The sequence below is a fragment of the Bemisia tabaci genome, chromosome 7 (genome assembly GCF_918797505.1).
Source record: "Bemisia tabaci chromosome 7, PGI_BMITA_v3".
In the NCBI taxonomy this organism is placed as follows: domain Eukaryota; kingdom Metazoa; phylum Arthropoda; class Insecta; order Hemiptera; family Aleyrodidae; genus Bemisia; species Bemisia tabaci.
In genome coordinates this window covers 39,795,603-39,818,088 of record NC_092799.1, presented here as the reverse complement: position 1 = coordinate 39,818,088, position 22,486 = coordinate 39,795,603, and the positions used below count along the sequence as shown (strand labels likewise).

General features: G+C 36.9%; 3 protein-coding genes across 4 annotated transcripts in view; all 3 read right to left on the bottom strand.

Moving 5' to 3' along the window:
* The window catches only part of GAPcenA (GTPase activating protein and centrosome-associated), a 38,962-nt gene extending 28,143 nt beyond the window's left edge, over window positions 1-10,819 (bottom strand). For both annotated transcript variants that reach the window (XM_019045331.2, XM_019045332.2), the window contains exons 1-9: window positions 10,639-10,819; window positions 8,934-9,027; window positions 7,933-8,182; window positions 7,032-7,233; window positions 5,862-6,045; window positions 5,253-5,426; window positions 3,703-3,900; window positions 1,763-2,029; window positions 447-609 (exon numbers count right to left, since the gene is read on the bottom strand). In XM_019045331.2, coding sequence (XP_018900876.2) covers window positions 447-609; window positions 1,763-2,029; window positions 3,703-3,900; window positions 5,253-5,426; window positions 5,862-6,045; window positions 7,032-7,233; window positions 7,933-8,182; window positions 8,934-9,011 — 1,516 coding nt within the window. In that variant the 5' untranslated portion in view covers window positions 9,012-9,027; window positions 10,639-10,819. The remainder of the gene's footprint in view (window positions 1-446; window positions 610-1,762; window positions 2,030-3,702; window positions 3,901-5,252; window positions 5,427-5,861; window positions 6,046-7,031; window positions 7,234-7,932; window positions 8,183-8,933; window positions 9,028-10,638) is intronic.
* The window catches only part of LOC109032971 (small ribosomal subunit protein eS1), a 248,432-nt gene that overhangs the window by 37,639 nt on the left and 188,307 nt on the right, over window positions 1-22,486 (bottom strand). The gene's annotated exons all lie outside the window — the stretch shown is intronic.
* On the bottom strand, window positions 13,744-17,667 carry LOC109032309 (uncharacterized). The gene is made up of 2 exons (XM_019044379.2): window positions 17,217-17,667; window positions 13,744-14,080 (listed from the first exon to the last, which is right to left on the bottom strand). Exons 1-2 carry the CDS (start codon window positions 17,589-17,591, stop codon window positions 13,844-13,846), a joined length of 612 nt encoding a protein of 203 aa, XP_018899924.2. The 5' UTR covers window positions 17,592-17,667; the 3' UTR covers window positions 13,744-13,843.

Sequence of the window (22,486 nt, the reverse complement as noted above, 5' to 3'; positions counted from 1 at the left end):
GATAAAAGTTCTCTCACTGAGCAAATTTTCACTTCTTGTTGTAGTTGTCTACTAGGGCAAAGCCAGGAGAGCACAAAGGTGATAATCTCTTGACAAGCCACCTGCCTTCTTTTCAAATTATGACAGAGGTTTATGAACCTTCAAACGTTGTTGGTTTCCCCTGGATAAAATGAAAATTGTCGGGAATTTCTGGGAATATTTTCCGTCAATTTTTCAGATAATTTGATTTGCACCCAGATCTAAATTAACTGAAAATTTCAAGAGAAAATATTACAACCGTCCTTAAAAATAAATATTTCATTGGAGAAAATTTGGCAACTCTCAAATGTTTAAACAGCGTCCTTCTGTTGTCAAAAAATCTTTAAAATCTGTTCTAATATACGCATCAAAGAAGTAGAGATGCATTTAACATGCCTATACGCAGGAGAAATTCCGAATTTTCTTACCCGATGAGTCATCTCGAGGAGAAAGTGCTTCAACAGAGCTTAGGCTGGGTGATCTGATAAAGTTAGCAAGCTTGTTAAACGTTAAGTTTAATCTATTTCTATCCAACTCTCCAGAGCATTCGATAGATACTAACTTATATTCTAGATTTTCAGTGTTAGGAACCTAAAACAGAAAATTGATAATATTTCAAATTTACTCACTTGCAGTAATGTTTTAAATACTGGAGACTGAATGACAAAAGTACAAACTAAACGTAAAACACTGAAATTTACTGCCAAAGCGTACTTAAAATACTTAATCCAGAAACACTCCATTGAATTGTGTGCGACGAGACATCATGAGCTAGTCTTATAATAATGCAATAACCCTCAAATCAGCATTATCTGGCTCTACAATCTCAAACTGTACACTCATTGCCAATATACTTTTTTTCAAAAAGAATATAAGAATGCGACTTCCCTTTCAATGTTACAGGAAATTCAAATGGAGAATATACTTTCAATATACTGTGGTGCAGGGTAGGCAATCGATTTTTCAATTTGATTACAATTAAAAAAGTTGATTGCGCAACTTCACTAGGAATATATGAAATTTTTTCATGTATGAAGTTCCCACAGCATTCATTTGAAAAACTGTCATTCTGATGGAGGATCGTTTCTAGCCTCTAACTGTAAAAATTGCACGAAACATGTTGGCAATCCATAAAATATTAAAGGAAACTATGATTTTCCTGTGTGGTCTGTCTATGTGTGCCTAAGTAGAGGTAGGTTTCATTTACATCTATTTTGATAAGATCTTCTTATCTTTTTACAAACTAGGAATGAATAAAAGTCTAATTTGACAGGTGGGGGGGGGGGGGTATTAAAATGATTTAACTTCTTCAAAAAAATTATTAGAATAAAATTGAGTCCACGCCAAAGATATTTATGCACTTTTAGACTGCAACAGAAAATTGATGGATGTCAGTTTAACAAGAATTAAGGTGGCGGATCTTCTGTCGCAGTCTAGGACTGTGGAGACTTACTTGGCGTGGACTCTTGTCCGCTTTAAAAGTCTATTGAGGAAATTCTCCTATCTTGGTAATGAAAGCCACAAGTAATGACAATGAAAAAAATTTTGCTTCCAATTACAAGTCTAATCTCAATTAATATGTTCATTTTCATTTAAAGTGAATTAAACCTATAAATCCTCTATACCTCTGGTTTATAGGTTTCAAAATATTTTCTTGGGTTGCTGATCTACACTTGAATTATTAATAAACACTAATTTAAAATTACTTGTTTCAATTCACTGACCGTCAATTAAGATTACAAACCTGTTGTAAGTGTAAATAAAACTGTTGGATGACAGGCCGCCAGATAAAAGACCAGAATTTTTCATTCTGTGGGAATATTTTCACAGGAGTAACCAACGAGAATCTAACTGGCTCACTAATACAGTCCATAACTAGATCAACAGCAATTGTCAAATAATTTTTTTGACTTTCAACATTTAATGACTCAAATACAGGGTTTGTGGGATCCCAGTGTCCAGAAATAATATAGCTTCTGCAGCCATTTTCTGATCTTAGGCCCATAGAAAACTGCAACACAAAACAATTCATGAAAGATGAGTGGAAAAGTTTAGTCATATGGAAGGGAAGCTTTGAATCACAGACCAAATATCAAGGTAAGAATATCAAGGAGCATTAACATGAAAATTGCTCCTATAAAGGGCTTTGTCTCCTTGAAATGCGTTCATGAGAAATGTCGCAAGATCAAATCACAAGAAAAAAATGTTGGTGATTTGTCAGTTACCGTTTTGACAAAGCAAACCTTTCACGTTTCTGCCAGAAGTTTGCACAGGGAGATAAATTAGTAAAAATAGAGTATGTTAATAGAATTAAGGCACAAAATAACTGAAGACAATTAACAATTTATCCACTTATCTGAAATAAATGATCACGAAAAATTGAGTCAACAGAATATTAAAAAATTTGCTTTCACTTCTTCTTTTTCTCTCAGTCGGCCTTAAAGCTCTACAAGGACTTTGCTTGTTAAAGCGATCAATATTGAATTGATCATTCATTGCGACTTCGTAAAGGCTACTTGCTCAAATTGCGGGGAAACGCCGTGTGCAGATAAGGCATTCTACGCATAGATTTTGTTTGAAACGCACGAGAGTCCTTCAGTTCTCAAAGGAAAGAGCCTGGTATGAAGTTTCATACAGTGACATTTTTGCATACATTGAAACAAGCTGTTCATAAAATAGTCAATCCTCTAGATGTCACTCTATCGGAAATGTATCTTTTGTGAAAAATTTCCATTTCCATTCTCCCTCATTAACTTACTTGGATGATTAAACAATTGTAACATACAAAATCGGCAACAGATCATTGGGCTAATGGTCCTCAATAATACTTTGGTGAAAATTCATCAAGTTACACTAAATCTTGATATAGGCCCGAGACAAATTTAGCACTTTAAAGCCCGGGGTGCATAAAATGCTCAAGTAAGCAAGTCCCCTTGCATGAGGTGTGAGGAAATATGGGAGTTTATGAGCACATTTGTCTATGATATGGTTTTTTTTCTTTCTTTAAACAAAGAATGAGAGTAAGAAAAGAACTTGCTGAATTTTGAAATTTTTGTACTTGATTTGTAATTTGACATTTTCCCAAAAAGAGGAAATTCGGAGGCTAAGATTGTGACTTACTTTCGTTTACAAGACCTATCAGCACCTCTGAATGGGAAAAAACCAAGGTTCTTGTGTGTTAAGTCACATAATTTTCTATGCATGAAGGAATCAAAATTCTTTAACTCTTTAACTGCAAAAATTTGCCTTAAGATTCACAACAAGTTGAGAGTGTGCCTTTCAGCTAGCAAATATGACAGATATCACTCTGAGGCAGCAGTAGCGTCAACACTTAAACGCGGCTGTAATGTGAGTTTCAGGTATGCAATGATGGAGTGCTCTCTCCACTGAGTAAATATGATTTAAGAATGGCTTCTGCAAGTGCTGGTCCTTGGGGAATGGCATGGCAGTTAACAAGTTAAAAAAATGATTGCAGAACGGATACTATTATTTTCTTTTTTTAATGTTCAAATCACTATGGGTCAAACATTTAAATTGACCTGGTTTAAAGCTGCCTGATTTTATATCATGTAAAAAATAATCGGTGAAAACAATTTTTTATAAAATAAAATCTTCATAATTACTTATGATCCATCACAGAGGTTCAATATTTATTTGGAATTGAAATAATAAAGATTAACTCACAATATCTAGTAACTGCATATCACTATGACGGACATGGCGGCCAGGAGAAACGAGGACACCGAAACATCGCTCCACTTGAAGAGAGTGGGCATCAGCATCGTTTGACATGACCTGCTTTACCGTCAGGCAAATTTGTTTAGCTACATTACTCCTTAATTTTAGGTAACTTTTCTCTCTTGGCACTAATGCAAAACCTCCCTGAAATACACAAAATGATTGGAAACGATCAGCTGCTGTTGGATAAATTATGAATTGAAAGCACCATATTGTATACGTCCTCTTCAAAATTTTACATAGGAAGCATTTCATACCGTGGAAAGTTAGAAAATCAATGGTAAAGCTAGATCAATTGACATGTTCACTTCGCAATAACCACACAAATGACAGCATTTGTATTTTTGTGTCATTCACCTAATGTTTCCAACAAATACTTACATTATCTTCTTTAAGAGTTGATTTCCGAACTTTTCAAGGAGCAATTTAATTCCTACATTAAAATTTGAATAAAAAATATGGAATAAAGTGCGTGATTTCATACCTCGTAAAGTGCCCTATTATTGACTAATGACAAATTTTTTCACAGAGAAAAACGCCACAAAATTGGGTATTTGGTCAAAAACAACAAATTAGCGGCTGAAAGGGTGCTTTACGATTATGGGCAAAAAATTCCGAGCAGTATTTAGCTAGAATTATAAATTTGACACTTGCATTACTCTGATACCACAATGGGCTTCATGTGCAAGGCACAGAGTAAACGAATGGATTATAAATGAATCTTGTGGATTAGCCAAAAAAAAAAAAAAATCTTCTAAAATACTGAAATGTAACGGAGACATTTCTCTCTGAAGATTGCACAGGAAGATATTATACACCGAACACTTTTAAAGCCCCTTAACATGTGCATCATGCTGTAATGTGTTTCATAATATTGGATGAAACTGACATGTGGACGGATCTTGATGCATTTAGCTCATTTCAATCATTGAAGCAACACTTTAATAAACTCAATAATATAAATATACATATCTTTAACAGTCAAATTGTATTTGGTTACAAGTTATTTTGAGTTTCCATGTATTTTATCAACTTTAGGAAAAATAAAAGAGAAATTGAAATTTCATGAGCTCAATGATATTCAGAGGCACTATTATACTTAAAACAAGTGGACTAATAGTACATGGGCGCTACAAGCCAAAAAAGTTGTTTCATGATTTTCCATATGGCCAAATTTTCCTTCTGTTTCATGATATTCCATAAGGACATATTTTCCTCCAAACTGGTTCAGGAGATATTGCGCGGCGCCAGTTGCCATTTGATTGCAGGGAATATATCGAGATTCGGCCGGTGCCGCGTGGCGGCCGTAGGTCACAGCACTGTGCCGCGTCCAAAACAATATATGGGTTCAAATGGGAGACTGGTTATGCACCGCGCGCGATGTCACAGTGTCAGTTGGAGGAAAACACTGTTTAACTCACGTAATTTACGTAACACAAAAATCAGAGATTGAGGCTCTTTGTCAGTCATTATCATATCCATGGTTAAGAACTTACCTTGCCATCATCTTCCTTGATTTCTAATAATACTTCAAAAACGAACATTTTCACATTACTTGCTTTACTTCCAAATTCATATTGCTCATTTTGACTCAGATCACCATTCAAAGATAGTGTCATAGATTTCGGTTTCTCAAAAGCCTTGGCAAAACATAATGAAACTTGTCCAACCTACGACAGAAAATTAAAGTGACATCAGCAAAACATGCATCAATTGGAGGAGAGCTCAAACCAAAATCAAGGACTTTCCGGTACCTCTGAATTAATTTTTATGAAATTTCAAGAAAGTCTTGACAAATTTTGATAACCCTTAGTCATGCTTCACAATGAAACATTTCTTTTCCTATGTTTTGTAACTATAAATACCTTTCATTCAAGCGCATACCTTTTCTAGTGACCAGTCCCCACACATCTCAAGATTTTGAAGATACTAACTTCTCATGAAGAATTTTATTTGATTTATCAAAGCATATAATGTTAAAATTACTGAACAAAAAATAGATTTTTTTTAGCAAATCTACTGATTAGTTCTGCTCAACTTCATTTAGTCATTTTGTAAGACAGGTTAATCAAGAAATTGCCTCATAACTGTGGCATGATACTTACAGCTTCAGGAATATCACATTTGAAAACATGGCACTGGAAAATAGCTGATTCTAACGTATCACCGTGCGACCAGGTGAATGCGAAACAGGCAGCCTCTTTGGTATCGCTTGTACCACGCGCATAAAAAGAAATCCGAGGGATTTCATATTTACCCATTACAACATTAGTTGCTGCATCATATATACTGAAAAAAAAGAGAAAATATTATATTAATAAAGTCAACAAGTTAAAAGTATAACAGGGGGGAGGGGGGAAGGATTGAATTATTCACTAAACTCCTTGACAGCCAAATTGACAGGTTAAATTCAGATTAAAATTTATGAATTTAGACATGAGCGGACCATAGCTAGGTTCTGCTACCTAGAGGCCAGTTTTTGAGCACCCCCAAACAATAGGCTGCAATCTGCTCTTGTGTAAGTTCATGCATTTTTAACAAAATTATAAACAACTGCCAGGCAATACGTAGTGTGCCATTGCATCGAGTGATTGTAAGACAAAAATTTTAAACTTCATTAAAAGCAAAATTACCACTGATAAATAATGTGCTTACAATTTTTTTTATTATTAGGTTAGTTGCGTTATATTCCTTCCCAACAGTCTTTGCTAACAAACTCTCAACTTTAGGTAACTTTCATGTATTTATGACGTCCTCCTCTGTGTTCTGCCTTTGCTGGGAGCCATGCACCAAATGTGCCTGAAAAGGGCCAAAGAGGCTGGGCTTCTGTGGCATCTAGAAAAGTTGACACACCTTGTCAGTTTTTCTAATTTGCAACTAGGAAGCAGCGGTAGCACTTTCAACACACCGTTTGCGATACAGATCCGGAACAAGGAGATTCAAGAACAGATCCGAAGACACAGGTTGAAATAGCATATTGTGCGCAAAAAGTAAATTTGACTCTTAAAAATCCGGCTATTCCGCCAGGGTAAAATTTTAGGAAGAAGGCAGAACACTTGTCCTCCCGCAGAAAAAATGATTGAACAACCTTCGAATTTTCAGTTTCTTTCCTCAAAAAGCACGATTTTCCTTACAGTTTCATTTTTCACTTTAGATTTAAGACTGATTTAAAGACTCTCAAATGTTTGTCATGATAAAGTCCAGGATTGGGGATTTTGTCCAAGATTGGGAATTTTCTGAAACTCTGGGTCAAACTAACAACTGAAGATACTTACACTACAGTTCCAGTTGAATAACTGGGAATTGACAGAGACACTTTAATTGCTGTATCAGCTGATTGTTCATTATTCAGAATTGCCATATTACGTAAGATTTCTGGCTCGCTTTTGGGTGCATTAATTGCAGCTGCACCCAGGTAAGTAATGCCATTGAACATGGTACAGTCTTGAATAATGTCGCCGCCATTATCTGAAAAACCTAGGATTAAAAACATATTTAATGTTAGTTAAAAACAAAGGGACTCATTCACCACTAAGTATTTTTTCCCCAGTGGGTACCTCAATCACTACAACACCAGGGTCAAAATTTCCTGGAATAACTTAAAAAATGTCCCTGAAGGCTCAAAATATTATTATGCTGCATTGTCAGTGCATACTGATTTTCAAGATTTCTCTATAATCTCATAAAGAACTAAGCTATACTGGGTTGCTTGTGATTTAAATCAGAGGAAAAGATTTTGCAACTAGCTCTTTATTCACTGTTGATTAATTGGCAAAAAGTCACAGTTTACACAGTTGGATTTTTTTTTTTTTTGTCTATTTGTGCTGAGTTCTGGATGATTCTGAAAAAAAAAATGTGTTATGATTGGAAAATAAAATATCATCTACCCTTTAATGTTTGCGACTTTATTTCTCAATACCCAATACTTCAGATTCGAATATTGAAAAAAAAATGTATGCAGTTTGGATCAAAAGCGCTAGAAGTTTCAGAAAAAATAATACGACCTTTGCAGATTAGCAAGACAATTATCTTCATTTTAGGCTAGTTTATTTATCTTAATCTATCCAAACTACTTTTGCCTTATGTTCGGTTTTATGTGGTTTCAGATCTTTCATAAATAAAACAAATTGTCATAATTGATACAGTAAAGGTTATAAAACAAAAAAATAAACATACTGCTCTCTGCGAGTGTTGCCCAATAATCATCATCAGCTATTTCACTGATCGCCACATCAGAAGGCATATAATCATCTTTCGGAGAGATTGGATTTTCTTTGAGCTTACTACCCTCCGAGCAATCTTTTTGATCAGAGTCACTCATTGTTTCACTTTCATTTAGCACTTCATTCAAACAAGTTTTTAACTGGTTGAGATCACCATTGTCTGCTATTTTCAAGTATGGCAATGGATACAGCAAATTTTGCCGCTGTGAAACAGAAAGAATGAACATAACATCAATTGAGAATGCTGTGAGTAAAAATGCAGCCTATAATTAATGAATAAATTTAAGTGATACTTCACGGTATTGCTAAAAATTAATTTCAGCACGATTGATTAAAAATTGGTAAAAGAAAAATTTAAAAGGCCTAAATTTCAGTTAATAATACAATTGACACCCTTATATAGATATTTTCATAGACTTACAAAGATTTACGGTGCATCTCCTGAAAGAGGAAACCATGAAAAATACAGCAAAGAATAAGTTTTGCTGTAGCTAAGCACATATTGCAGGCCATTTTAAAGCAGAGTGCTTTTTCCTTTTTCTTCTTTTTAATTTCTAACTTTCTTAATTTTTTGGAGGGGAAAATACTTCAGTTCCTATCTCGAATAATCTTATTTTTTCTTATTTTGGCCGAACTTTTCAGAAATTGGGATTAAAGTAAAATTTGGGCCAAAAATTGTTTGTCCTAGGTACCTATAATTCTTTTGGCACAGAGAGTGGGGGAGCAAAATTTGTAACCCTCTTTTCAAGAGAATTTCCCAAATTCTGCAGCCCTAAAAAATTTAAATTCTCTTTCCAATAGCATTACAATTTCTTCAAGGAAAAAAACTGCATTGAATGTTGAAAAAAAATTACAGTGGGTAGTGTTGAAAAAATATCCTAGGTATTTCACATATTAATGCAACATTTTAGCTTCAAAGTGCTGGTTGAGTGTAAAGAGCAAAAAGTGACATACTTGAAGAGGGTCATTGATGAACTCATAATCATCCGAGGGAATTGATTCACCAGATAATTCACTAACAGTGTCGTCCATGAGTCTGCTGCGAAGCCTTCATAATGAAAAAAAAGAGCAAGTTCATTAGTTACAGTTTTTTCAGGCTAAATTAAAGGCAGAGAATGACAATTCATTCAATGTTTGAGAAGAATAACTAATGATATAGCCTGACAGTATTAAAACAAGTCAATATTTAAGTCATTCTGTCTGTCACAAGAATGAAATGTCCGATTGAATGAAATGATGACCTAACCATTCATTAAAGGATTCTAAATTTTGACAATTCATCTGATTTTATTGGGAACTTCAAGTTGATATTCATTGGTAGCAGCATTAAATCCATTGCAAAAAAAAGCAGGTGCAATTCCCATTTCAAATGGTTTATTCACATTGCATCACTGACAATATGTACCACACGGCGAGATATTATGTATGCACCAGCGCAGCTGCGGGCCGATTATTGAAATTTGGTGTTCGTCTGGCGGACATAGGTTAAACGGCAGAGTGTGATTGGTCGGCTATGTCTTATCGCTGCTTAGTCATGCCTTTATCAGGTGCAATAGACGACATACTGTCGGGAACTAAAGAGGTGCCTTCAGCTTGTCGTGAATTCCACCTGACAAAGGCACGACAAAGCAGAGATAAGACATAGCCGACCAATCACGATCCGCCACTTAACCTATGTCAGCCCGACAAACACAAAATTTCGATAACCAGCCCGCTGATGGCATCATCCAAAATTTCTTCCTGAATGACTGTATAAATTAGTAGACTGACTATAACGGGAAATCTTGGAGTAACTTCAGAATATCAGGCGTTTGACTTGCTAGAAATATGTGAACACTTGGATGATGTCAACTGCTCTCAGATTTGCAACCATTATCTAAAATACGCCTCTGAGATACATAAACCTAATTCATTATCTTATGTACAAACCATCCTGCTTCGATGACCTTTGTCTCAAATGACTGGCAAAGCACCATTTTCAAAAGAGACTATCGTTAAGGCAGATGCTTGGCACTTGTCAACTAATTTAAACTACGTTTGGAGGTTAAGCAAACGGATGATTGAATTTAGCAGCCGACAGTTCTCAGGAAAGGTGATAATATTAAGACTCCAATTATAAAACAAAGTAAGGAAAAGTAATACAAATGCATATAGCTTGCTGGGCTTTCTAAGTCCCTCCTTGGTAATGACATCAAAAGTAAATAAATGACAGAACATTCTTAAGTTCACTCATGTTATCATGATTGCAATGGGAGGGATTGCGTTACAAGATGATGAAGCTTAGTATCAATCCGTCATAGATCAGAAATAACGGCTCATAAATGTTAGAGCCATGGGGATGCTCAAAATGGAAATCAAAGACTAGAAAAATAGATACGAAGGCAAGTTAAGAGGGTGTGTAATAGGACTGGGTGATGACTATCACAAATCAGATGTCATTAGGAACTTGAAAAGAACTCAAGCTGATTCAGACTAAGCCTGAGAATTATTAAAATAGGTAAACTTCAATCAGGATCATGAACGATTCTGAGATAAGAGAACTTAAGCAGAGGCTCCAAACATAAATTTAATTTAGTATTATGCAAATGGTTACTTGCGATCAAGAGCAAGTCATAACTTCTTTGAAATAAACAAGAGCAAACAAGAGATTGTCACTTACAAAGCCCGGTGATTTCTTTAAGATAGCCATGGACTACTCATTTAACGAAAAGATAAGTTAGCATTAAAACTTATGAATTAAAAAAAATGTCACAAACTAAAGTTAACGTCACTTATCACTAGATTAACCGCTCCACCTGTCCGCCATTACGTTACAGCTGATTGATATTTCTGTTTTGTTGATTGGCTGTTGGTAGGATGGTTCGCTGAGGATGCTGGGTATCTATCCACGTGTTGATGTAAATATTTGAATACAACTATTGCGGCTCCTGAGTATCCACTTTTGCCTATCTTGTCTATTGAAGGCAAATTAGCAGTTTCTAATCTCAGTCTTCGATACTGATATCCTGACGACGATGGGAAAGAAAAAGAGAACGGCGTCAAAGGAGATTTGAACCTTTTTCGTGAGGAAGAACCTTATTCCCACCGGATAATTGCTGAAGCGATTCGTTAAAATTGTTTTTTACCTGTTATTAGAGAAACGCATTTAAATTTCAAAGGTACATCAGTGTGCCTCTCCAGTGCAAACATGTTCACAGACCTAACTCCATCTCAACTATGTTGAGTAGTAGAGATATCAGGGGAAAATTTTGCTTTACTTAGTTTCTTTGAAAATCGATTCAAGCAATTCTATATTTTACAAGAATGTATATGGGTGGAACTAGGAATTTTCTGTGGGGGGGGGGGGGGCACAGGAAGATATAGATCTTGGGATAAGGGGGGCCTGGGGGGCCTCCCCTAGCTGCAGAGAGAAATTTTAAGCAATTCTCAATGAAAAACAAAATGGAATTAAATATTACAAATGACAGAAATTTTGCTGACTTATTTTTACCTCACTTCCTTAATGGGAGGAAGCTGCTTTCTTTGCGAGAAATTTTCTTCCTCTGACATCTTTGATCGATTATATTAGGATTATGCTCATATTCACTACATTCCCTAAGCCTTTTACCACAAGATTAATCAGTAGCATGGGTCCTTGACATTTTTTGGGAGAAGCCGGGACCCCTCCGTATTTCCGGCCATGAGAATGTACCTGCGCAATTTTTGTCCAAAATTTATCTGATTTATGCACGATTTCAAAGGAAAAAAAATCGATGAAATTTTCGGTTAAAAATGCCTAAGATTCTTTAGATAAAAATGCAATTTACGAAAAAAAATTGGCAATATTTAAATGGAGTTACGTTCTTTCGGGAGGGAAATGACGAATATCTTGCCTTTGATTACCGAGGTGAGAGCGCCAGAGCGGTCGAGGCACGAGAAATTGCATACGTGCTAAAGTGAAGGCGCATCATACCTTGTAACTCCTAAAACACTCAATCGATTGATTTTTCATGCTGTATTCACCGTTGACTGTAATTGAATCAGTGAGAACGAAAACACACCAACTCGGAAAAATGAAAAGAATCAAGACACACACGAAACCGAACAATAAATAAAGAAATTAGTCTAAGAAATAGATTTTTGGTGCCGAAATACAAGCACTTAAGGCATTTTAAAGGTATAAGTTGGAACAGATGCGCTAATTTCAATGACTTTTATAAAAATTGACCGTCTCTCATGCAAATTGAGCAATTCTGAATTACCGAGTTGGTGTGTTTTCGAACTCACTGATTCAATTATGGTTTAAACTGGAGAGGAAACAAGTTTAAATCGCTGATGCCAAAAACACGTACCTCCGATCCAGGTGTCAGTCCCTAGTTCCAAATCATGCATATCTGCGCCGGATTTCGTAACTGCTAACATTATTTTACAAGAAACGCTATAAACATTGATGTAGGCTATATTTTTATACCTGCTTCGGTTACACTTCTACCTACTAGTGAAAATTTCGTGACTGCATGGAATCACGGCGGATCTAGATGCTTCGCCATGTATATAGTATGAGTTTGTTACGTAAGCACTTGCTCAATTCATTATATTAGAGTAATTTTCTGGAATTTACCGGGGCTGCATGTATACTTAGTCCAGGATTGATTAGATCGACATAATTTGATGACTGCTGACTAAAAACAATCACCTTGCGGAACTTGATATTTGCCTCAAAACTAGCAATCCTGCAAATTTATTAATTGTCAGCTCCATCTTTGTACCTCGGAGTGATTGAAATAGAGTTATTACACAGAATGTCGGCCCCTCTATTGTAAACTTTAGTAAGATTTTTTTAAAGATTTGGAGTTATATATAGGGAAAGTTCGTATATAACATACCATCGTGTTTTTTTCTTTCTTTCTTTTTTTTTTAATTTTGAGATTAAGCTGGATTTTCATCTGTGACGCGAATGCATTTCGCAGGCCCGATCGATATATTTCAAATTTCAACCATGAGAAGGGTTTGAAAAATTTGAGTTTGATAGTCTCTGGATTCAATCATGAAATAATGTTTGTGCCAAAAATCATCTTCTAAAATCTTATGATAAAGCAAAAAATTACTGTTTTTGGATATCCATCGATAATGATTCATTAAAATTGATTGCAAGTTGGGAACAGTACTTATCTCTTGAGATTACTTTATCTTAAGATTTTAGAGGATGTTTTTCTCTCCTGGAACGTCTCAAATTGATTGACCTGGAGACTGAAATTGAGTTTTTTATAAGCTAATTTATCTAATAAAATTTGAAAAATATCGACCAAGACCAGAATGAATCGTACCAACGAAAGGATCTACCTTTAGTAGCAATATGACCTTCAAAAACCATTTTTCAAAGACTCATTGAAAAACCCCGTCGAAATTTTCGTTTTAAATTTTTTTTTTTTTGGCTATTTTAAAGTAAAAAACTCTTACTGAAAACTCAAAAAAGTCTTTAAAAAATGACCACCTTTATTTTCAATGAGTTTTTCAACCTGTTTTCAAACATTTTAAGTGTTGAAAAACTGCAATTGATATTTTAGGTGTTTCTTGACTCTTGTACTAAAATTTTAGCTCTTGTAAATTTTATTTTAAAAATACTCAAAAAAGGTTTTCCTAAATCGATAATTTTACATTTCTTCAAGATATATCTTTTTAAAACTTGCGAAGTTGTTAAAAAAAATGTTTAATTATAGCTGCTACTAGGGTAAAGAGGGTGGTTTGGATGAGGTAATTCTAAGAGGTAAAAATCGTAAGTCGAATTGAAAACAATAACAGTTGTATTCAGATCTGAGGAACATTAACAAGACAACGACTTTATACACTTGTGGTCAATTACTCACAAAGGTGAGGATTTGAAATTATTTGCAAGGGTGGGCGGAGACGGGGGAGATGGCAGCGCCGTGTCCTGGGGGGCAGACTTCTTCGACGATGACGGCTTGGGGCCCTTCAAGCTCATGAACTTGAGGGTGCTCGTAGTTGTCGACGATCACAGGTTTCTGAGTGTAGGCGTGGAGGACTGCGCTCTGGTGGTGTTTCACAACGTACGGCTGGGCATAGTAGTTGATCATTTGCGGGGCTGAGTGGTGTTCAAGCACCTGGAAAGTGAATGAAAACGAAAATGTCAGATAAAAATAAGAAAGAGTCATATCAACCCTGGTAGCATCGACTCGCAGCGGAGTTAGTCAGAGGAGGAAGTCGAATTCATATAGTACATAGAGTCGTAATGTAAGTGGGTGAGCTGGCGCCACTTTTAAGCATTTTCCAGGTCCCGAATTCCGAGACTCCTGTGTGACGCCGGGTCACTTTTTCGATAGGTACATAATCGATTGTTTGCGATACACGGATACCCGGCCATCCGATGTAAACAAAGAAGATAGGAATCACCACGTATTCCACACCGCCATTTTGGATCGAACATGTATCGAAAAAGTGACCCGAACTCGGCGCACACCGGGCTCGGGTCTCGTCGAGCAGAACATGGCGCCAGCTCTCCCATTTACATTACGACTCTATGTACTCTATGGTCGAATTTTATGTGGAAACTGCGAAAGCTTTCAGTTTCGTTAAGGTAATTCGATGAACGTCATATTTTGTGTCAGAACGCCATGCGATATATCGCATCGATGCGTTCCATTTTTTCAGCTACTCGTCATTCTTCTCGAATTTTGAGATCGCAATTTTATTGCCCGGAGACCAAAGAATTCACGTAAGTACCAATTTTGACAAATTCAACGTATTAATGCCGTGGTTTTTTTTTTTTTTTTTTTTTTTTTTTTTTTTTTGAGGAAAGATATCGCATTCGACGCTGATATCGAAACTGCACTTGAATGCGATATTTTTCCTCTGAAAAAACCACGCCTTTAATACATTGAATTTGGTTGTCAAAATTGGTAAGTGAATTCTTTAGCCTCCTGGCAACAGAATTGCGATCTCAAAATTCGAGAGAAATGACGAGTGGCTGAAAAAATGGGACCAATCAATGTGGCATATCGCATGTCGTTATTTCAAAAACTATGCAAAGAGGATTTCCTGAAAAATAATTTTTAACAATTCTTCTAAAGGTTCTTAATAAAAGCATTTCATATGTCACTTTTCATGGTCCACGGCTTCAAAAGTGAGCTCGACAAGTATGAAAAATTGAGCTACTGATTATTTATGGTAGAGTTAGCCTCTATGTGTTGTTCGTAAAAAATCGAAAGTTTCTGTCAATTTTCAGTCTCGCAACGCAACAACAGCTCTAATTTTTTACAAGCCATAGGGTCTCGTGTAATTTTTCAACTCAAAACATTTTTTTTCTGTGATTTAAAAAAAATAGCACTTAAAATGTTCATGCTCTGAGGCTCTCTTTAAGTACAAAGTCACTTTGAAAAAAAGGTAGATTGTATGAACGCGCTATGTGACATTTTTAGGAACATTGAATTTAACGGGTTTATAGTTGAAAAATGACACAGAGCTCCATGACGTTAAACAGTTTGAACTGACGCTGTGAGAGTAAACCTGTTTTGTAACTTTACACATTTTTAATGTAATACTTAGAGACTGGCTGTACTCGAAAGAATAAATTAAAAAAAAAAGTGAAAATGCTTTCATTAAAAATTCATTTATGACCCCATTTGCAATGCAAGAAGAGAATTTCGGATTTTTTCTCTATTCCACAGAATTTTACCTTTTAAAACGTTTGATGTAATTCAACTGTGCCTTTTTAAATTTCAAATCTGAAAATCCCATTAAAAATTTCACTTCAAATTCTTTTGGAATGTAAGATCGGAGCGGAACTATTCAAACTTAAATAATTAAACTACGTGTTTTTCTAGATTATTATCAATACACATGTGGTCATTACAGTGTTTTCGTCAATAACATCAAATGTTCAAAAATCACTTTTCAAGAAATATTAAGAAATATGATACAAATTATGCTTTAGGAGACCCTTTTTGGATATTTTCAAAATATAGGTAATAGGCGTCTGGTAAAATTTACGTAAAAAAGTTAAGAAAGCTACTATTCATTTTTAAGAGTCTTTTAACATTTTTTTCAAACATAGTGGGCTTTAAAAACCAAAATAGATATTTTAAGAATCTTATCAACACTTTTTAACTCAAATTTTACCTTCTGTAAATTGTATATTAAAAATAACACATTATTATGCGGGGTTTCTGGCTGCACGAGTATTTTTGTTCTTTTAAATTGTTTTAAAGTGCGTTGGCACTAGAGATGATGACTATAAAAATAGAGGAAAAAATAGGTGATTTATGTTAAAAAGGAAACTACAGTGGAAAATTTAGAACGTAGCAATTGGACCGAGTTAAGCAAAGAGGAACCGAGCCACATCAAATATAGCCAAATTTGATTGAACAATTTAATTTTTTACATGAAAACGGCTGTGCGGATTTTTGTGTAAGTTTCAATGAATTTGTCCAAAAAAATCCTATAAAAATCCTGCAAATTTCTTAAAATTGTCACAGGAATTCGCACAAGCGTTCTTTTGTAAAAAAATTACATTACCCAGTTAAATTTGGCAATAGCTGGCGTGGCTTTTGGTTCCTCTCTGCTAAACACGGTCCAATGGACCAGTTGCGCTGGTCACAGAATCATGTTTTATTGCTTGATTCTTGTAGATTAGCCAAAAATAAAAAGATCCGTCCAAACGGCAACTTTCTACGTTCAATGTTAACCGAGATATCGTCCTTCAAAAAGTCGGGTTTTTGACGTCACCCACCGCGGTAGTGCATAACATGGTATATATTACCACGGTGGATGACGTCATACATCGAGTTTTTCAAGGCGCGATATCTCGGTTAATATTGAACGTAGAAAGTTGCTGTTTGGACGGATGTTATTATTTTCAGCTAATCTACAAGAATCAAGCATCAAAACACGATTCTGTAACCAGCGCAACCGGCCCATTCTGCCGTGCTAAGGAAAAACGCCGTATGAGCCTTCAGGCGTTGCCAAATTCCCTTTCATAAAACGCTTTCCTGGTAAACTTATGACTATTTACCTTTCAATTTTTCAGATAATATTGTTTGCAATTTCACCTAAAGATTCTGAAAATTTAAAGAAAAAATATTCATAACTTTTTTCAAAAATAATTTAATAAATAAATAAAGACATTTTATCGAAGGAAATTTGGCAACTCTCGAATGTTCATACAGCGTTCTTCCTTAGCACGGCAGCATTGAGTCAGGTGTTTTTAACTTTGAGTATTGCACATAAATAAAAATGTCTTACCTTAGGGGTGAGAGGGAGCCCGAAGGTGTACGGGACTGGGTGCTGGGACTGGACGGTGACAGGCTTGATCTCCGGGACCGGGGCGGCGCAAGGGCTGTGGGATCCGGCGTGTTTCCCGATGGAGTAGGACGAGTAGGAGTAAGATGAGGCCGGGTAGTAGCTGGTAGAGTAGATCCGTCCGTCGTTGTAAGCAGGGTACGACGAGTAAGAGGAGTAGCTCGAAACCGGGTAGGAGTACGACGAGTACGATGTGCTGATAGGGTACGAGTAGGAAGAAGTATACGGGGTCCTGTAGTCGGCCTCCGGGTAGTCCAACGGGATTTCGGCGAGGGCCATGCCCACGCAGGCCAAGACAGCGAACACGGCGTAAGACATCTCTGCTGGAGCGTCGCGGATCTCACAGTCGAACGATAAGGAAATTGCAGCCGCGATCCAGGTCGCCGTTAATTTATACCGGGGCTACTTTTCAGAGCTTTTTCACCTCTGTGGAGATTGTTTGGAGTTGAGGCGCGGAATTTTGCTGGGGTCAGCGCTGGATGTTTCTTCGCGTCTGGATGTTTTGATTTTAGCAGTCAAAGCTCAGAAATGTTTTTGGACAGTTCTTACTGCAAATCAAGCGGATTTCTTCGTGATATCGGGCTTTATTATTCGCTCGGATTGCTAGTTACAGGAGATTTTAGACGAATGCTGCCGTCCTGGGAAAAAAACCGTATGAACATTCGAGAGTTGCCAAATTTCTTTCGATAAAAGCCAAATTCACTGGGAGAATTGGACCGCGTTATGCAGAACGGAACCAAGCCACATCAGCCACTGCCTTTTACTGGGCAGTTTAAGTTTTTACGAGAGAAAGTTTGTGCGGATTTTTTTGAAAATTTTAAGGAATTTGCTACGTACGATGCAAAAAAATTCACTGAAATTTGCACAAAAATATGCACAACCGTAATCATGAACAAAATTAAATTGCCTGCGGTTAAATTTGGCAGTAGCTGATGTGGCTTGGTTCCTTTCTACTTAACGTGGTCCAATTGTAAATATTTTTCTTCAAAATTCTCGGACAATTTTTCCGCAATTTAATTTAAAAGATCTGAAAATTTTTATGGGAAAATGTGCATAACTTTCATAAAAAATGCATGTCTTATCCAGAGAAATTTGGTAACTCTGATGTGCACATGAAATTTTTCCTTAGCAGGGCAGAATGGGTCTATTGTACATTGGGAGTAACACCAGGTGATCTCATTCATCGTGGCCTCAACTTTCAGAGCTTGTTTGGAGCTCAGGATGAGTTTATCTTATGAAACTAGCGGCATCGCCGAGCTTGTTGCAAAATTCTACTCAGGAAAAGCACTTAAATGGCAAATCTCTCGAGGCATGCAAGAGCTCTGCCGTGCTAGGGAAGAATGTCTTATGCACACTTAAGAGTTACCGAATTTCCCCAGATAAAACATCCATTTTTTAAGAAAATCCTTGAAATTCTCCTTGAACATGGATCAACTTTTCTCAATTTTTCCTTGAAATTTTCAGACAAATTAGATTAAATTACGAACAAAGTCGTCTGAAAAATTGAGGAAAATTATTCAGGATTTTCCTAGTAAATTTGGGTTTTAAGTTTGGCAACGCCAGAGGGCTCATACGACGTTTTTCCTTAGCAGTGCAGAGCTCTTTTGGGCGTTGAAACTAATGCTACTGGTAACAAGGCTTGGATGCAACTATTCAGGCTCGATGGATGTCCGGGCTGCATATGTGAAAACTTGAAGGCGCTCTGCTGTTGCTTGATTCTTGCCCATTAGAAGCGCAGCTTACCGGGTGCGTTTTCAAAAATAAATTGCTACGAAAAATTTCGCGCAAGAATTCTTTTTTTGAACCAATTGTTATTGTTGTTGTATACATTTTTTAGGTATTTTAGCAAAGCTGGGTCATTAACACCTACAGGGCCGAATTTCCTTACTTGCCGCCATGGGCTGCCTGTATTTTGCCGCCATGGGCTGCCTGTATTTTGCCGCCCCCCACTCATTCATTTGGAAACATCACTAAAAACCATCAAGTGAACGTGCCGGAGGGAGAGGGGTGCATAAGACGCGTTTGTTGGACACATTTTTTGCGAAAGCCCTGTCAACCTTACCGACAAAAATTCACGGAACTTGGCGCGGAAGTTAAGTTCCGTAAACCTATCTCTATGCGGACAAGGCCTTCCATTTGTATGAAATAAACGAAAAAATTACGAAAGAACAAACACAAATGTATAGTTTAGTAATTTTAACTTCCGCCGCCGCGCCGCGCTGACTGCACTGTGTTTAGCGCAATAAGTGAAGTATTCTACAGTCATGTATGAGCCATGAATTTCACGCCGACCGCTGCTGCACGGTGTGCACGCATTGTGTAAGACGCAATGCGTGAAGTATTCATGCAGTCTTGTAGGCGCTATGCGTTTCACGCAGCTCGCTTCTGACCGCAGCGACCGCGCTGTCTTTGACGCAATGGGTGAAGTATTCATGCAGTCTTGTAGGCGCTAATATTTCTTACATACCGACATCCGCGCCGAGAGTTTCTCCTTTTCATCTCAAGTTCTTGTCATCATTGCTCTCTGCGCCGCGCCGTCCCAGGTTCGGTTTCTCTCTTAGTCTTAACTGGACTAATTAAAGGTCCTGTCTATTGTATCACAGAAAGACGACAAAATTAGAAATATACTCTCAGGAAATGAGAGATTTGGTCACCTTTTCTCGTTTGTAATTTTTTTTCTGAATCGAATTTTTCTTTATATGGCTACATTTAAAAAAAAAATTGCAAAATTTGCCGCCCCCTAAATCCGGCCCTGAAAGAGAAGTACAAAAAATTGAAGAAAGGACAAATAAAAAATGAAGTGAATTTGCAGAGTGGAGAAAAAAAAAGAAAAACTGGCATTACTACCCATGATCAACAGTCTCGGGAATTTGCCTTGTAAAAAGAAACTCGGCTATTCATGGCAAAGAATGGGTGGGTCTTTGTGGCGTATTAGCTGGAAAGCACTCTAAAAGAGAGAAGACACAATCAAGTTGCTTTCGACAACAGATTTTAGATAGAGATAGGGACGGAGCAAGGTTTGCAAGTTGCGAAAATACACAATTCATTTTACAACGAGGGATAGAAATTGGTTAAAACGCTCAACTGCTTAGCTCATTCTTGTACCATTGAATGTAAGATCTTTTTAGCTATTTCCTATTTCTTAAATGATTATAATCTTGCTTGAGATTACTTTTGTTTTAAAATATGCAATTTCCAGAGAAGCTTTTAAAAAAGGTTTCCTTTACTCGTCTATGCACAACACTATGTTCCTCATTTGCGTCTTGACATATCCGGCAATGGTTCAGCACAAAATATACCAAAAAATCAGCCTTAATCTCCATTTTTGAAACAAACCAAACGAATTTTTGAGAAATTTGAGTGCATTACAAAACACTTGCAAAATTCTACCTTTTCATTTCATTATGAAATTTTGTACAGCAAAATTGAAGTCTTAAAGAACGCATGGGCTGTGGGGACAATGCGCATGAGCGCAATTTTTGAAGAAACTGAGATATTCATGATTTCAACTAAAAACAGTCTGTAAACGTATGTTGTGAAAGATTCACTGATAAAGTCCAATTTTTAAGCATTAAAAAGTGAGTTTGATCTTTCTTCCCACCGTACATATAATTTATTTTGAAATTTTAAAAAAAGTGTTTCATGAAATGGAAAAACTGCAATTTTGTTGTCCCCAAACCTCTCAACCTAACCAGGGCCGGATTTACCTACTTGCCGCCCGTGGGCCGCCTGTATTTTGCCGCCCCCTTCTCATTCGTTTTGAAACATCAATATAAACCATCAAGTGAACGTGCCAGAGGGAGAGGGGTACATAGGACGCGTTTACCTACTCGTGTTGGATACATTTTTTGTGAAAGCCCTGTCAATACTACTAGCAAAATTTCACGGAACTTTACGCGAAAGTTAAGTTCCGTAAACCTATCTCTGTGTGGAAAAGGTCCTCCATTAATAAGAAAATGAACCAAAAAATTATGAAAGAACAAACATAAATGTGTTATAATAATTTTAACTTCCGCCGCTGCGCCGCGCTGATCGCACTGTGTTTGGCGCAATGCGTGAAGTATTCCTGCAGTCTTGTAGGCGCTATGCGTTTTACGCCAACCGCTCTTGACCGCACTGTGTTTGGCGCAATGGGTGAAGTGTGAAGTATTCATGCAGGCTTGTAGGCGCTAATATGTGTTACATGCCGACCGCCGCGCCGAGGGCTTGTCCTTTTCATCTCAAGTCCTCGTCATCATTCCTCTCTGGGCTAAGCTCCAGGCCAAGTTGCGTGTTTAGTTCCTCTCTTAACTCGACTAATTAAAGATGCTGTCTCTTGTATCACCGAGAAACGACAAAATTAGAATTTACTATACTCTCAGGAAAGAGAGATTTTGTCCCCTTTTCTCACTGATAATTTTTTTTCTGAATCCGATTTTTTTATACCTACATTTAAAAAAATTGCAAAATTTGCCGCCCCCTACATTTGCTGCCATGGGCCACGGCCCATGTGGTCATCCCCTTAATAAGGCCTTGAACCTAACTACACTTGCTGATTAGATGAGTCGCGAGGAGGTTGATGCGGAATTAACACGGAGTGACACGCGAAAACTACGAGTTTAAGCAAAGCCCCAGTCGCATTTTAAGTTGCGATGTTCTTACAAAAACGATTTTTTGATGATAAATAATCGCTCAGATTATCAACTTCTGAGAAATTATCCTCGATCTCGTCGCAATTTTATCTCTTTAAAATCGCGTTCGATAAAATCGAAATTTTATCTCAATTTATCACGATTTTCCCCCCGAAAATAGTGTGATGGATAGCCGTCGATAAAATCGCGATTTTATCGCAAATTCATGTGTTGAAATCGGTAAATCGATGTCTATAAAATCGCGATACATTCTCCGATCCAACCGCAACTTATCGCGATCATTGCTACTTAAGAGGAAACGAAACATTCCTCAAGTTATTAGCCGGTTATCCTTGACTTTTGAACTTGCACTCATTATTTTACGGGGAAGGAGAATTTAGGTGAGAAAAGCTTCAAAACAAAACAGACGCGTGAACAAAGTGGCGAGACCTTTCTCAAATGAAGAGGAAATAAAGACGAAAGGAGCTGCAGGAAGAATGCTGGTGAACTTTGAGCGTAAACGAGGAAATTATTACCTCCCGGTGCAACATCTGCTTTTTTACACCCTAATGCATTTCGGCGTCTCCGAACACTTTAGCGCAT